General features: G+C 35.5%; 2 protein-coding genes across 9 annotated transcripts; one reads left to right on the top strand and one right to left on the bottom strand.

Moving 5' to 3' along the window:
- The first annotated feature begins 334 nt into the window (after window positions 1-334).
- On the top strand, window positions 335-4,782 carry LOC8259020. 4 transcript variants are annotated; one of them, XR_007214971.1, is made up of 7 exons: window positions 335-1,660; window positions 1,981-2,078; window positions 2,786-2,810; window positions 3,628-3,748; window positions 3,838-3,972; window positions 4,073-4,219; window positions 4,284-4,424. XR_007214971.1 is itself a non-coding variant. In XM_048371540.1 (6 exons), exons 1-6 carry the CDS (start codon window positions 1,195-1,197, stop codon window positions 4,137-4,139), a joined length of 912 nt encoding a protein of 303 aa, XP_048227497.1. In that variant the 5' UTR covers window positions 336-1,194; the 3' UTR covers window positions 4,140-4,426. The 4 variants fall into 4 exon arrangements, 3 of the variants coding, with proteins under 3 accessions (XP_048227497.1, XP_048227498.1, XP_002516184.2); XM_048371540.1 differs by having other exon boundaries at window positions 336-1,660; window positions 4,073-4,426; XM_048371541.1 differs by having other exon boundaries at window positions 338-1,660; window positions 4,057-4,426.
- Window positions 4,783-5,039: 257 nt separating this feature from the next.
- LOC8259021 (alpha-aminoadipic semialdehyde synthase) lies at window positions 5,040-16,505 on the bottom strand. 5 transcript variants are annotated; one of them, XM_048371537.1, is made up of 24 exons: window positions 16,231-16,505; window positions 15,697-15,964; window positions 15,532-15,618; window positions 15,302-15,431; window positions 14,931-15,104; window positions 14,493-14,575; window positions 14,238-14,354; window positions 13,798-13,873; window positions 13,212-13,383; window positions 12,420-12,516; window positions 12,116-12,282; window positions 11,049-11,097; window positions 10,725-10,865; window positions 9,789-10,136; window positions 9,383-9,529; window positions 8,953-9,070; window positions 8,433-8,562; window positions 7,621-7,700; window positions 7,164-7,319; window positions 6,663-6,900; window positions 6,356-6,464; window positions 5,783-5,944; window positions 5,636-5,705; window positions 5,040-5,512 (listed from the first exon to the last, which is right to left on the bottom strand). In XM_048371537.1, exons 2-24 carry the CDS (start codon window positions 15,943-15,945, stop codon window positions 5,460-5,462), a joined length of 3,153 nt encoding a protein of 1,050 aa, XP_048227494.1. In that variant the 5' UTR covers window positions 15,946-15,964; window positions 16,231-16,505; the 3' UTR covers window positions 5,040-5,459. The 5 variants fall into 5 exon arrangements, with proteins under 5 accessions (XP_048227494.1, XP_002516185.1, XP_025012613.1 ...); XM_002516139.4 differs by having other exon boundaries at window positions 16,309-16,505; XM_025156845.2 differs by lacking the exon at window positions 16,231-16,505 and having other exon boundaries at window positions 15,697-16,183.
- Window positions 16,506-16,823: the final 318 nt, after the last annotated feature.

Genomic DNA, 16,823 nt, shown 5'->3' with positions numbered 1-16,823 from the left:
TTTTATATAGGCATATACAATTGGCATAATATATCTATTTTGTTGGTTAAAATTGTATTTGTTTTAAGCTTAAATCGCTTCTAGAAATAAATATTTTTGTTTAAAGTATACTGTATGCAGCTTATAAATCTTTAACTAATTTATTAAATCATTAAAGAATATTTTAACGCATGTATGGTATTTGATTAAAGGATAAATTAAAAATTAGCAAATTTTAGCAACATTTTGAAAAATTATAAAAGAAATGTCAAAAGTGTGTGTGGGTGGGTGAGTGAGTGCGTGCGTGAGTGAGTGAGTGAGTGAATACTGAGTAGGTATATTAATAGCTTCTCAATGATTATAATCATTTCCCTAAATCATCAGAGTGAATTTAGGAGGGAAAAGAAAGAAAACAGGAAAATAAAAGAGAACAAAAGAAAGCTTTAAAAACCAAAAAGTTATATATAAAAGATTCTCTGATGCTTTGCTCCACCTTCTGTGGTAAGAGTTATACATAGAGAGGCCCTAACAAAAGAAAAGAAAGAAAGGACAGAAGACTAGGATTTGCTGCCTAATTCCTCTTAATTAGTATAATTAAGATTTAGAACAGGAGAGGAAAAGGAGGCAGATTACCCGCCTTAACCATTCATTCGTTTCTCGTAAATCACATCTTAATATTTTATATACTCTTGCTTTTCTTTTGCCCTTTTTCCCATAGGGAAGCCAAAACTAGTCATTCAGTATCCTCAAACCACAGCCACCCACCTCCCTTATTATTGTTATTCTTGTCATTATTCTGTTTTAACTATTCTTGTCCACTGATCAAATCCAATTTCAATTAAAAAATTTTAATATAATTTCTAATACTTTTAGGGTTTTTTCAATTTCTTTTAAAGATTTTTTTGTCAACATTGATAAACACTGATTCTTTTGTAGCTACACAGACGGTAGCAGAGGGATATTCGAGATTTCCTACGTTTATTCTAGTGTTTTCTTTTGACCATTTTCGTCTCTCATTCTTTTCTTTAATGCAATTAATTTATTGTTCTTTACCATCAATCGGGATTTTTATCTTGATTTAGGGTTGATTTTTAGTAGCTTCTTTTGTATTTAATTATTTGGAGATTTAGATAAATTACCATCTTTTAGTTGGGTCCGTCTTTGTTTTTGTTTTTGCATTGATGGTGTAATGAGAAAGAGAGAGAGCTATTAGTTATGTTAAAGAGGCAAAGCACCTTCCTTTTTAATCGCCACAAAGCTTTGATCATGGCTCTTATAACCCGTAATGATTCTTTCTGCAAGGGTTTCCATAATCTGCCACAACCCATTACTTATTCTTCATCAATTATCCCTTTTTTTGGGATCAAAACTATTTCTTTTAACAATGGTGGTAGCAGCAGCAGCAATAGTAGTAGCGGTACTTTTGATTTTAGGATAAGAAGCTGCTCTGGTTCTCAAAAACCATTGAATGATCAGAGGGCTCATACATTTGTTTCTCCGCACCATCAATTGGTACGTGAATTTGAGACTCGATTGGAAGATAATACTAGCAGCGGTAGTATTAGCATGACAAATGCTAGATATATTAATGGTCATGGGACTTGTCAAGGTGGAAAACCACTCGGCTTCCCTGACTATCCTATCACTGGAAATATTGTTGTTGCAGTTGATGTTGATGAGGGTATATCTCAATTCTCATTATTATTTCCTTTTTCTTTTTGAAAGTTTATGTTTTTCCTTTTTTATATGCAAGTATTATTTAGTGAAGAATGTACGCGAAGGTATATTGAAACACGTCTCCCTAGTCTATTAAAATTTGACTTGGTAAACGTTTATTTTGCTATTGGGTGGTGATATTACATTGCTTTGCTGGTATTTTGGAGATTGACCTAGCATGTTGTTTATATTTTGTTTAGCTACTGGTTCTACATACTTAAACATTTGTTTACTGGATTTTTCTCCTTATTAATGTTTTTTTTTTTTCTACTTTCTGGCAAGCAGTTCTTGGAAACTTCGTATCAGCTTTGAACAGATTTATTGCTGATCGTTACTCTTCCAATCATTCGGTATCAGAGTACCATGTCTATGAGTTCTTCAAGGTATTGAATTCACATATACTAGCATATTAAAATTATGTACTCTTTCTCTTAATCAGTGAAGCAATATAGTCTAAAATCTCCTTGAGTTCAGATGTTAATTGCATCCACTAGCATATTTTCTTGCAGAATCAGGCACTTGCCTATAAATTTCAAAATAAGTAGAAAGCAGATATCAACTTTTTGAAATTGCAGTTTCATGGGCGGGTAATTTAACCATTGAATGATAAGAGGGTTCATACATTTGTCTCTCTGCACCACCAATTGGTGCGTGATTTTGAGACTCGATTGGAAGACAGTACTAAAACTGGCAGTATAGCAGTGCAAATGCTAAATATTTCAGAGTTGATGTTATTTATTCAGTTCAATTCATATTTTGCTCTTAGCCTGATGAAATAACATTGTAGAGTAGTATTACCATTTGCAATGTGAACTCTTCTTGAGGTGTCAGAATTTTCCATCATGTGCTGTTCTGTTATTTAAAAGCACATTCTTGGCATTTTAATTTTTCACTTTAACTATGCTATACACTCTTAAGTCAATACATCTATGTGCTAAATACCTGAGTTCAGGTCAGGTGCTGTAAGTCATACCAGGGGTATCTAGTTTAGTTTCTTAATATTGTTGTCCATTTAATAATAATTCTTTTGCAGGAAACCAAACACATAGCTTTTATATCTATTCTAATCCTACCCTATTGTTTGTTACAGATATGGAACTGTTCCCGAGATGAAGGTATTGTCATTTGCATATCTTACCATGACTGGTTTGCTTCGGAAGGCTAAATTTTGTTTTTCAAAGCACTTTGTTCTCAATACGTGCCGTTTATATGAAATTCCAGAAGTTTGCCAGATAGAAATTCAGTCTATGATAGTCTTGCTAGTTGATACAGTAAGTCAGTTAAGTTGTTGACCAGCCTTTTCTTTGATTTCGAAGCTGTATCTTGGATAAAATGTTAAAATTCGAGATCATGGGTTGCCTTTAGATAATTGCATAAAGAGTTCACTATTAATCGAGAAATCTTTGTGGATTCTCACAAAAAAGAAGCATGTACTTTAAATAAGTGGTTCAAGCGACTTTATTAACATTACAGAATGTAGGTTTGTAACTAAGTACTTGGGTTACATGTTCCTGCTCCGATTAGGAAGGCCAATCATATTGTGTTGGACGGAATAAACAAAGAGAGGGGTAGACCTAAACTAACATGGAGAAGTTAAGGGCAAGAGGATCCAGCGGCTTTACTTATTTCCAAAGATGTAGCCCAAAATCGCAAAGAGTGGAGGAGAGGTTCCATGTAGCCAACTGCAACTAGCTTGGAATGTGCATATGTTTACCCTAACCTTGTCAACTAGTCAGTTTGAACTTTTTGTCAAATTTCAAATTTCAAATGCAATAATGTCTAACGAGGCATTATTGAATTATACAATACCATGATTTTTTATACGATACCATGACTTTTGTTTTAATGAGGCGTTTTGCCACCATGGAGATTTTCTGTAAGCTATTTTACAATGTTGAGTTGCTTCAGAACCTTGAATTCTTATTGTTGCAGCTGATATTCGTGTCCATGAATTTTTTAAGACGTCCTATTTCAAGTCTGGGATCTACCCAATCCCAGGTGCTCAGAAGGTGCTTCAGAAGTTGTCAAGACTCTGTAAACTGTCTGTTGTGACGTATGTATTCCTAGCATTCTGCTTTTTGTCATGTGCAATAATTGAAGTCAAAGATTAAATGTCTTCTCCTTTTGATGGGCTATGGATAGGTCTCGGCAGAATGTTATCAAGGATCACACTGTGGAATGGATAGAGAAGCACTATCCGGGAGTGTTTCAAGAGATTCATTTTGGCAATCACTTTGCCCTGGATGGAGAGTCCAGACCTAAGTCAGAAATTTGCAGGTATTAACAACTTTGCAGTATGTTGGAATGTTCTCAGGACTATCTAATGTGATACTCATTTGAACTTCTCTCATAAAATCCTAGAGTTTGCATTTAACAGACAGACATTTGATCAAATTGGTCAAACCTGCCCACCTGCCATGATGAATACTAAAAGAGAAACTTGAAAAAGAAAAATGGAGGGAGAGATAGAGAGAGGAGAAGATAGAGTAGTAATTTAACTTCAAGTATCCCTATCCTGGGAAATGTAAGTATATTCCTGTTTGGGTAGAATTAAGTGAGCTGCTGCTAATTCAGGGTTTCTCTGCCAGGTCCTTAGGTGCAACTGTGCTGATTGATGACAACCCACGGTATGCGATCGAGTGTGCTGAAGTTGGAATTAAGGTTCTACTCTTTGATTATGAGAACTCGTATCCTTGGTGCAAGGCAGACTCAGTTGATCAGCATCCCTTGGTCACTAAAGTTTGTAACTGGGAACAAGTGGAGCAACAATTAATCTCATGGATTTCTTAGTTGTAATGATTCTGGGACATGAATTCAAGAGGTGTCATCAGCTTGTCGATATATCATAGGCCAACAAAGTTAACCTTGTGATAGAGTAGCTTTTGGGAACACAACCGCAAAAGAGATCGGCCAAATAAGGCATATGAGCAGCAGCTGAACTGTGATAGTTAATTGATGATCTTGTACATCTTTCCTCTTTTGAGGCACATAGAGAAGAGTTTAGGATAGCAAATTTGTCTGATGTGATTGAACAGAATGGCTTTTCCCCATTTTTTGGGAGATTATATCATGCCTTTGTTCTGGTTATAGTTCGGTTTATGATTCAGGCTTTAAATTTATAATTTTCTGCTCGAATTATCAAGTCTAAAAGAGAAAAGAGCTGTCAAATGCAATTATGAGATATCTTGCGATGGGATGAAAATGTCCATGGTCAGGATGCGGAGATTTTATGCAATATTTGCCATGGTTTAGATATTGGTATTATTACGATTCTTGATTTTTGCAGTTTGTTATATGTCCTGGAACCCAAGTGTTTGCAGATTCTAAGATTGTGGATCACTGTGTCTGATAATATGTGACCGCTGAATGCTTTTAACTATTTAGCTTAGAGTACCATTCTCCACAATAACTATTTAGCTTAGAGTACCATTCTCCACAAAATCAACTTGTATCTTAATACAGAGATTATGAAATGCGAAGCACGCATCTGCTGTACAGGTAAAAGCAAAGTCAATACTTATATACTGATACTTGTAAATAAGCACAACAGCATATATGCCCATTTTTTCTTTGCCAGGATGTATGCTAGCCAAATGTGTTGCATTGTATGGCCATAACCACTCGCCAGTACCTTCTCAAATTCCCTTTCTCTATTCCAGGCTCTGATGATTGTTTGATAGACTTGTGGAGTTTTTTAGGTGAAGAATTTCATATATTGGATTAGCACTCCAATCATTGCAAGTCCAACCAATAGTTAAAGGGTTTTACTCGACCTTCTCAATCAACTTGATGCCATGAGCTTGTAATATATCCAATGCTACAAGACCACAAATTAGCGTATTAACATCTAATCTAATGCCATCATCCAACTCGCACTGTTATTTCTTCTGCAAAAGCCAATGCCATAGATGCACACGTTTAATGAGTAAATTTAAATTACCTGGCACGTATACTTCGGGTTCAATAGGCCTCACAACACCTTTTGTCTTGATCTTGTTCTCAAGTAAGAGCTGCAATAAATGGAAACAATCTCAGTTAAACGTTTCACCAAAAAGAATGGGGCGAAGCAGAGAGTTATAACAAGTACCAGAGCCCCAATGGCAGCTGGAATACCAACTGTGAGAGCCATGGCAGTAATTGTTTTCCCTTTCTTCGTTGTCCCGAACTCCAGTAAAGTGCCTCTGTGATACTCCGTACGCTTGCCATCAGGGAATTCTACCTCAACTTCATGATGCAAAAGCACCATATCCTGACCATAAATTTAAAAGTGGCAATGGTTAATGAATATTGACTTTGCTCCCCAAAAATTTATCTGCAGTTATTTTGCTCCACAGTAAACGAAGGCAGTAGTACACAGTGACTTTCACATTAAGGTGTCTGAGTTTTTATTAAGTTAGGCTGATACAGTTTAGTGCTGCAGCATTCGATTTCTAACTACCAGAAAGGGGTGGATATGATGAAATGCTAATTTCTTCCCTGCAATGCTAGGAAAATGTAAAATGGCTGAGAGTTGTTTAAGAATCTTTCTGGCAGCTGACCATGTGCCCTTTGAAAAGCATGATGATGAATATTAGAGTCAGTTTGCTACTAAGAAAAAATGGAATGGCGAAATGCTATGTATAAGATTACATATTTTAAGGCATCTGGCAAGGAAACATACCTGTTCTGCACTGGAATACGTCAACCTTTCTTCCATGCGGAAACAGGTAACATCAAATGGACTTTTGCATGAAGCAGGAATTTCTGTTTGCTCATGAAGTCCCAAATATCTAAACCAGGTGGAAAAACAATTTAGCTAATTGAATACATCTATCATGTAGAATAAATATTTTTTACTGATAGGATCATTTAGAAGAATAGAGCATGAAACAAATTATCGATTACCAATATATTAGAGATAGTTGGTGCTTTTATTCTTAGGCTTGAACTGCCTGCTGTTAAATTTTTTAATAGATTGTATAGCTTACATTATAGTTTTGGCTGCCTTCACTGCAGTTTCTTTTTCCTTGCAATGTCCAAGTGTCACGAGCTTTTCAGTAATGTCTTCCTCTCCTAACAGAACCCCATCTGTGATTTCACCGTGAATGTCTAGTAGTTCACAGAGGAATCCTTGGAATGTTGTTCTTTGTTTACATCTAAGGTATGAGTGAGATTCAGTACTAAACAGACCAATTTTAGCTAGTGTTCCCATTATTTCACCAAATCCTGCACAGAGTTTCAGCAAATAAGTTCCCAAAACCTGTAACATAATTGTAGTTAACTAGTAGCCTAGAAAACTTATTTAGCCTTGTTCCAGTTTCAAGAAAAAAAAGTTCATTTCCATTTTGAGTTACAAGAGAAAATATAGAACTATAAAGCTTCAAGCCCAACTTGCGATCTTACTGCAAGATTTGGAACCAATTGAAACATTGAATTTTTTAGTATTGGCCTCAATAATAGCACTATTAGGAGGCAAACAAATATCAGACCTTCATAGCGGATTGTTCCACGAAAGATAGTTGATGCTTCTTCTATTCCATAAACTTTCCCATAAACTAGAGAGTTTCGATTTGGAAGACATTCTAAGGCAAAAGCTGGAAGATCAGGTAGGCGAAGTTTGACAGCTGAATCATAAAGATTATCACCTGTCATTAGAACCATAAAAAAAAAAGGGAATTTAGAGATAGAAAAATGCCCAAGAAACACAAATAATTCACATTTCCAAAGTCCTTTATCAACATTGCCCAATACGGTAAAGCTATAAATATCAGCATCAAATGAGACCAGAATAAATATCCACGAGGAAAGTGTAAAAATTATCTACATTGCAGGTTATAAGATAAAGCAAATTTTAGCGGTATGTGCAGAAACCAAAAATCATTGATTAATATGTAGTGAGAATGTCATGCAAACATCATTTACTTTCCCTGCTTGATGACAGCTTACCTTCAACATTTACAATTTCACCATGAGACATGTAGGTGGCAGGATTGCGCCCAGCTCGGATGGCTCCAGCAGGATTCCAACTGACCAAGTACAAACTCATTTAGCAACTCAGGAAACTAGGACCACTCCATACTCCCTCCTCCTTACACAAGTTGTGGATCCTATAAGGTAAGATCTACATGCTTGTGAGAAGTAGGGAACAGTGGATAGTCTTGCATTCTGATTTTTCCAACCCTTATCAACTTGTTCTACAATTAAGACCTAAAGCATTGAAACTAAAACATTCAGCAGCAACTGAAAATAGTCATCAAATATACTTGTCTAGAAGAAAACATTTAACATGTGCTCATTCCTGTAATGCACTCAGGTACAATTTGCCGGACAGAGAAAGCATATAAGAGCACATGTGAGAGAAGGAATGTTAACACCCTTCAAATTGAAAGGAGAGACCTCAATAATGCTTCTGGATTGCCTATGCTAAGTAGAAACTGTGAAAAATGTCCTTGTTCATATTTAATAGAACTAGGGCAGAGAACAGTCCAAGCCTTGAACCTAAGGTTAACAACTTTAGCAAAGTGGGATGAAGAAAAGAAGAAAGATTTGGAAACTCAGGTGATAAAGCTATCGTTTTCTGTTAGATGATTAGCACTTCAAGCTTGCCAACAGTTGACAATCCATTCATGTAAGAAATTGAATAATCTCTTCATCCAGCTAAGAAACAAAGTAAAGGGGAAGACAGAAACAAAAACCATCCTAAATTTTATGCACGCCAAATCATGTACATCTTTTAGTTGAGCAGTCCTATGAAATACCTGAACTTGTATGCCAGTGGATTATTTGCAGCTGCAGGAGATGGAAGAGCCCCGCAGTAAGAAGTAAAAGACTTTACTCTCCCCTTCCGGACATGGGCTTGGTTGATCATCTTCATTGCCATCATGTGATCTGAAGCATCAATGCATACTGTTTAAATTCTACAAGATTGGTACCATAATATGCAAATTCCAAAGAATATCATTGGATATTCATGTGTAGTACGTGAAGAACAATTAAGAGATATTCAAAATTTCTGCACTCTAATGGAAAAAAATTAAACTCAACTTGCTCTTTAGAGGTTCAAATTTATGAATGTTATCAACTTTACAAAACATATGCACTTTTTTGTGGTCAAACTTTGAAGCTCAGATATACCACATTATTTATTATTCTCATCACACTTCTACATATTGTTGTAGGTATTTACCAGCAGAAATTCATCTATCTAGGTTGGATGGACAGGTATTCATTGGAAATCTAGAAATCATATAACAGATAAAACATCTGTTGGAAAATTACCTATTCCAGGGTCCAAGCCCATCTCGCCAAGAATTGTAATATCAGCAGCTTTTGCCTTTTCATCTAGCGCTGACATAGAATCATCAACATAGCTAGCAGTGACAAGATGTTTGTTAAGCTGAATCAAGAGAGCAATTATGTCCTTAGCCAGAAGAAAGGAAAAATGAACATATTTGAATTAAAACAAATAATAAATGGTTGGACTTCAAGTTGTTTATACAGTTTCCTATATCACTTATCAATTACTAGATTGCATGTTAAATGCATCTTAGTATTCTTATAAATCAGAATGAGTTCACCTTTAAGTCCTTCACATTCTTGTAAATCAGAATCTAAGTCTTCGCATGGCAAGCATGGGTTTGTTAGCATTTTAACCTAGTTGAAGGCAAAGTAATTATAATTCTCAAGCTATCAAGAAAGTGGTTATTACCTTGATGCATGCATTTGCTATGACAATGTGGCAACTAGGGGGAAGTAAGCTCACAACAACCTCAACCTGTGAGATATACTTGCAAAGCCTTTCATGATCCATCACGTCAAGCTGAACTGCTGTTGCATTGGGAATTCCATCAATTATCTGTGCCAGATTAATTCATATGCAATCAAGACTTCTGAGTGCAAAATAAAACAAGAGCATTAAGGTAAACATAAGCATATATATATATAAGTCCTGTATTATCTCAGCATAATATGCATACATGAACAAATATCTTGTTGCCATCATTATTCTTACTGCTATTACATGAAGGAATTGGAAATTTGCTCTTATGCTGCAACAAGAAACCATGATGCTCGATATTCGAGCTTGAAGCTCAGAGATTTTGGTCTCATTATACCTCTTCAGCATCCTTGAGATAGAGAGATGCAACAATGACTTGGACATCATTCTGCTCTTCAAAGTCAGTGTCCAGGCAAGCTTTATACCATTCACGAGATGAAATGTTTCCAATCGATGCTAAGAACTCAGCAGCAGGTCGACAGACATGGCCCGCACCAATAATTAGAACTGAAGCCTTCCTTTTTGTATCACAGTCCTTTCTACTGCCATTCTCCTGGACTTTACCAACCTTCAAGAAAAATTTATTTGCTTCTTTATCTAAGTGGCCTTGATTTTCATCAGGATTAGCAAGAGATGTTAAAGAATCAAGAATTTGATCCAGAACTTCTCTATCATCTGCGCCAACCTGTTCAAAGCCATAAAGCAACTCATAATAAATCCATAGCTGGTTGAATCTGAAGTTCAGTATGGCCATGAAAAAATTGATTTCAGTTTTTTTATATAAATCTCGAAGTCTAAGCATTGAAATGTAATGGATCTATAATTTGACTCTTTTGGGGTGGACTGCCATTTTACCAATGTTCTTGAAATACAGGAAAAGAATGGTACTTTCATCAATCTTGTAAAGACCATATCAAATAAACTCAACAATGTTGAGGGGGTTTAGAGAGGCGTGGCTCCAGCACACTCCATGGAATTCGTCCTACATCAAAGACAGCTGTCTTCTTGATGTTTACTCCTGACAATTAAACACCTTATTTTCACATAGGTGAATCAAAATGCATTCAAATGTAAACCAATCTACATCAGAGACAGCTGTCTTCGTGATGTTTATTCCTGACAAATGAACTCTTGATTTCCACAGGGGTAAATCAAATGCGATTCAGAAGTAGAAAATAGGTCAAAAAACCAGAAAAAGCTATCGGTCTGACATCATATAATCCGACTTTATCATGAGTACATTTTTTTTCTTCCAATAAAAAGCCAAACTTACTTCGAGTTCTGAGTATGATGTAGCATCAGCACTTTGCCCCACATGACACTTGACCAAATGAAAGGCACCACCAGCAGCTTCAATAATATCTAAAGCCTCATTTATCAAAAACTTATCAAATAGGTGACCACTTAGAGATACCTGTCAATTATAACAAGAAGAAACATAAGTGAACAAAAATGTTGTGCTGGAGTACAAGGATTAGAATTAGTAATCAATAAACAGTTCAATTATAATAACAAAATCAAGACATAATACTAGTTTGCATGATCTGCAGATGATGGCGTAAATACATAAACATCTAAGCAAAACTGAGAAACTTACCAATATATTGAATTTCTTCTTGCTAGAATTTAAATTTTCTGGCATATCTCTGCATATCAGAAAAGAGTGAGCTATGTTTATTGCTAAAGAAAAAACAACACATACATACCTCAATAACAAGGTACAGGTTAAACAAATCCCTATTACATATGTTTCTTCTTTGATTCTTGAAGAGAAATATTAACACGTTCAGTTGCTTAAATCCTGTAGCTGAAGGTTGGTGAAAACTTCTGATTTAGCAAAGATGAAAGCTGAATCCATCCATATCTTTATGTTCCAACTTTTCGGGTTTTAAACTGTGAAGTTTAGCTTTCAAAATCAGTAGTTTTATGGGTTCTCAAATATACCTTTCAAGACCGAGTTATTATCTGCCAAATTCTTCTTAGATATTATTTTCCCTGGCCCCAATGAACATCAACAGTTAATGCTACAGCAGAGTTTAATTTACAGCCAAAGTTAAAATGAACTTGATTCTCGTCGCTTTTTAGGAGATTCGTCGATAGATTCTAACAAACGAAAATTGAGCTAAAAATATTCTATTCATCAAACTGACCCACTCTTTTTCATTCTTTTGCAATTTTAGGAGAGCTTTTAATTTTTACAATTCTATTCCAAATTGTGAAATCGCCTCATTATTATCTACGTGGGAACCACGCTGAACATTATTTTAAAAAATTTGTTTTTGACATAAAAATACTTGATACAGGTACAAAAAATCCAAAATTTTGGGTCAAAAGGTTTTTTTGACCCTTTGTCATCAAGAATGAAAATGTAAATTTGTAAGAGAAAATCCAATTGTGGCTTTCACCAGAGAAAAGGACGCAGCAATTAGTCAATTTTACAAATGCGATAGTATTGCAATAAAATTATCAAATAAGAATAAAGTTGCAATAACTAAAAATTTTGATCAAAATTGCTAAAAGTCGAAAGGATTTTGACATAAGACAGGATTTTCATGCCTTTTAGAAGAGTTGAATATTCTTCTCTATTTTGACATAATTGTTGACCGTGTATATGATGAACATTAATACAAATATAAGAAATACAAATAAGAATCAGGATCTTACTCTGAATCAGAGTTTCGCATGCGTGGAATATACTCAAACAAGGGGGCAATTTCTCCTCCATGAGCTATACAAGCTCTCCTTAGATGTGAAGGTAACTTGTTAGTGTCAGTTGTAGATGCCAAACTGCCAATAAATTGGGATAGTATGTCTCCAAAATGTTGGGAAGCCTTCCATGATTGGATGGTACAATTCATGTCAGCATAAATGAATTAGATAACATTAGACCTTAAGGTAGTGGTAACCTGTATCTCTCACACAGAGAAAAGAACAGTTGTAAGAGAATGCAAGGATCAAACTAACAAACCTCCTTTGCAAACTCCGTAGGAAGAATATCAACAGAAGAACATATTATACCATTCCCCTCCATGTCTTGATGGTATGAATCTTTTAAGGGATCATATCTGACATACAATACCAGAAAAAATCAGCGAAAGAAAGGGGGGATCAGGTCTACAAGTATTTGCTGGAAAGTGGAAACAAAGTTCATGACATAAAGGTGCCAACAGCAATAAATATTACCAAATAAAGAAAGAAATATTCCAAGCAAAGGAAATTTACACAGGCCATTCTTCTCCTCTGGGGAAAAGTTGGCATACAACTTCAATTCATTTTTTCTTTATTATTTGTGATAGTCTTCTTCTTAGTATCACCGCCCTTGAAGATTCTCATGCCAAGGCAAAAATTTCTATTAAGATAATGCAAGTCAGGTTGGCAATCACAGTTCCCTATCTTTTCCTTTTTTTTTTTTATTAATTACCTCTGCCGTTTCTTCTTTTGTATAACTTACCTTTAAACTACCTGATGCAGCTGCATCCCACTTTTATGTTTAACGTTAAAAATTATACATGCCTCAACCTTCTATATGTACTATCAATTTTAGTTTGTTTCAGTAGTAAATCAATGACACTCAAAAATATCATTTGTCATGCATTATCATCATATCGTCTCCCAATTGACATCATTTAGCTGAATAACAAAACAGAATTTATTAATGCAGGCAAACAAGGGTAGCAAAACACTGAAGCGACTCCCCCTTAACAGAAATAGTTGGTATAGGATGCAGTTGACAAGCTATGAGAAGCTAATAATAATATACCTGAAGAATGGATAGTCAATTGATGTGGTTTGGTTAATAAACTCAATAGAGCCTTCAATATCACAAGTTATATCAGCAATTCCAACAAGAGGACATCCTTTCCTCATTAGATCTTGAAGTTGCTGGGTACTTAACAATCTAGGAAATCTTTTCTCCCAGTACATACAATTGACTGCAAGAGAGAAAAGAAAAAATGGCACTTGAATGGGAATGGAAAAATGAAAAAGAAAATGCTTCAAACAAGTGCATAAAGAAAGGAAGATGTATCAGACAATTGGAAATAAGAGTTCACAGAGAATGTGATTTGGTTTTCTTAACTAAGATCGCATGCCGAGTCATTTATTAATTAACAACAGAGTACAGATAACATAAGACCTAGAGTTCTCTAGTCACCAAATGTGCCGCACAGGAATTCGTAGGATTGAAGCTTGCTTAGATTTGAATTAGTAGCTTTATAAGCATGTCTGAGGGTTGTCAACTTGGATCCGTATATCAGTTCCATGGTCAACTTGGACAGATAAAATGAGTATAAACTCCTTTGTAATGATAAGAACAGTAAATAAGTAAAGCAGAACATATCACGTACCAATGACAGATGCATATGGGGCTATCTTTTCATGAAAAATGGGTTTGTAGTGTTCTGGATGTGCATAATAGTCAGCCTGAAATGCAAAAGATATTGTCTTGATTAGCACTTTTTGTTTAATATTACAGCAACTTCATGAATTAGAAAAAACTATTAGCTCACTTTCATTTGAAGATAAATGAATTAATTCTAGAAAAGAATCAAGTAGCGAAATGTCGTATTCTTCCAATTCAAGAAGTAAAGCAGCTGAGAGTTTTTAGGTTTTTAAGGCCTAATATAAATGGAGCTAGATATCAAGGCACAGATAGAAACAGTTGAGCCTGAGGGAACTTGATTTGTACAAAAAATGGGTTATCAATGTTGCAGATGATAAACCGTGCAACAAACAAAAATGAATCATGAAGTTTAACAAGTAATAGATATCTATTTGAGGAACTTACTTTATCAAACGTTTTGGAAGGATCTATGTGTTCAACCATGTCTTGACTAGTCACCACACAACCATATACTTGATATACTCTCTTTGATGTCCTTGAAGGTTGATGGGGATCCCTGGCCTACGCAAAGACAAGAATTAACGCAAGTGACTTGACTAGTAATGTTGCACCAATTAGTTCTGGAATTGATGCTTAAGCCACTAACTGCACAAATCAATCAGACATGCACGTACAAGGATAGTTCTGCTTCAAACTTACTTGTGCAAAAAGTTCTGCAAGTCTGCTTGGTTCAACAAAAGTATGAGGAAGAAGTTTAAAAATTTCTTGTGCGCCTTGGGAAACTACACGGGGAAATGGCAAAAGAAAAGGATATAACGATATAAGAACTATTTTTCTATAGAAGTTTAAGATTTTCTAATAGAAATTAAGGCATAAAATAAAGTGAAAGAAAAGGAAGACGGCTGTTTATAAAAATAAGCATGGGAAATTGGGACTTTGTTGCCATCAGTAACTGAAAGAAAAACTCTACGCAAAAGCATGGAAGAAAATCCCAAAATATATTTGATATTATCAAGCAAATAATGCTGCTCATAACGATTTAACAATATAATAGCATCACTAATATTGATCATACGAAATTTATCAACTAAGGTATCATGTGTGGTCGTAATTCGGGATATAAATTTGCAACTATACCATTTCCTGATCCTGTGAATATGAACACTAGAGGACAGATTCCTGACGGCAATCCCAAACTTGATATCTCTTCGCCCACAGAAATTACAGCAGCTTTGGCAGCAGCCAAGGAAGAATACATGTAAGATGAACCTAATGAGAGGAAAGGCGTTGAATACCCAAGACTTAGGTACCCTGAAAAAGAAAGGTCTTAGGTCAACATCTGCTTCAGCCGGTGTACTCAACTCCATATATAGCAGAAACGTATGCCAATTTAAGCTGAGTCAGAATCACCAGAGACATGAATGCTCCGCCAGGCCCAACGTAAGAAATAAGCAAAGTAAAAAGTCTACAACCATTTCAATAAAAGGATTCTAAGCAGTGGAACATACGCTGTCCTAACCCACGGAAGAAATCAACTAGTCCTGCTCTGCCAGCATATTTCCCAAACGCAAGCAGCCGTTTCCCATGATCCCCAACGATAAGCTCATAATCATACAATGACGCCCTTTCTGCAAGAATCTACACAGCAAAAGGAAATCAGCCCAAGCAAAACAAACACCATCAGTTTACTGCTTTCCATGTAAAAAATTGTGAACACGGAGATATATTTAACATGTACCTTATCAAGCAAAGGCATGTTTTCTTTTTGTGCCTTGTGAGTATGAGAAAAGAAGGCATAAGCTCTATCAGGAAGGATCATTTCCAGCTGCGAAAAACAAAGTCAGTCAAACTTGTTTAAAACTTCCTGCTTTATCAAAATCAACAAACAGAATATCTGTAACACCTTTGGTTGTTTAATGCCCAAAATGAGGCCACATTCAGATAAATCTTCAGATATTTCACAGCCAACATCCTCATACATTGCATCATGATGAATTCTCTTAGTAGATGGCTGCACAATTATGCGAGCCACTCCAGTTCTATCTCTCCCACTGTGTAAAAGCCGAGCGCAGTGTGATGGTGTCAAAGGCACCCTTCTTTCCCATTTATTCACGGACTCTGATAGGATTCCAACAACTCCATTCCCAAGCATTTTGCCCCTTATAGTTTACCTGTTCCAGCTTCAATTATCAACTTCAATATGTAATTCTTCAAACATCTATTATAATACTGAATTCCTGATTGCGTTCTAGTAAACAAAATGCAGAGCAAAATGAATAAAACCAAAGAAAAGAAAGCAATTACAACTGTCTAATAATGCCTAATTTGCATTATTTTACGATTATCCCTTATCCAGACAAGATAAACATTTAAAAAGAAATAATAAAATCAATTATATAAATGTGCTCCGATTGTAATATTTTAATAAGGAACATACTTTAAAATAATGATTAGCCAAATTATTTAAACTCTTTTTACAATTCATCATCCACCATTCAAAATCAAACAACAGCACCTTTCACTAAACTGATGAAGGTATTTCAGTGTTTGAATGATTGATCCTGAAAGAGAGAGAGAGATGATATATATATATATATATATGTTTAGTGATCAGTGCATGAAATAAAAACGATAAAGTGATAAAATAGTGTGTCTATGTGAAGATGGTAATGAGCTTATCAGTCATTTTTTTTAATTCATATAAAATAAAAAATAATAATAATCAGCATCAATCTCATCAACAAGCAGACACAATTGGATGATGATGATCTAGAGAGGAATTTGAACTTGAACTGTTTGCGTGTAAGGTGCCTATGATAAGGATCTGACACAGATATCCAGGAGCTAATGGTCCCCTTTGCTGATGTGTCATCTTCTGAGTTCTTCTGGTAACCAGTCATAGAGGCCCACGTATATTCCACTTTTGCAGTTATTGGGATGGGTGGGACCAAAAGTGCTGAAGTTGCCAATTAAGACAAGTCATCGTGCCTCCTTTTGTTATCGTCGTAAAGACGGTAAAGACACGTGGCG

Source organism: Ricinus communis, chromosome 3 (genome assembly GCF_019578655.1).
Source record: "Ricinus communis isolate WT05 ecotype wild-type chromosome 3, ASM1957865v1, whole genome shotgun sequence".
Taxonomy (NCBI): domain Eukaryota; kingdom Viridiplantae; phylum Streptophyta; class Magnoliopsida; order Malpighiales; family Euphorbiaceae; genus Ricinus; species Ricinus communis.
The sequence above is the reverse complement of the archived record's forward strand: the minus strand, read 5'-3'. Positions and strand labels throughout refer to the sequence as shown.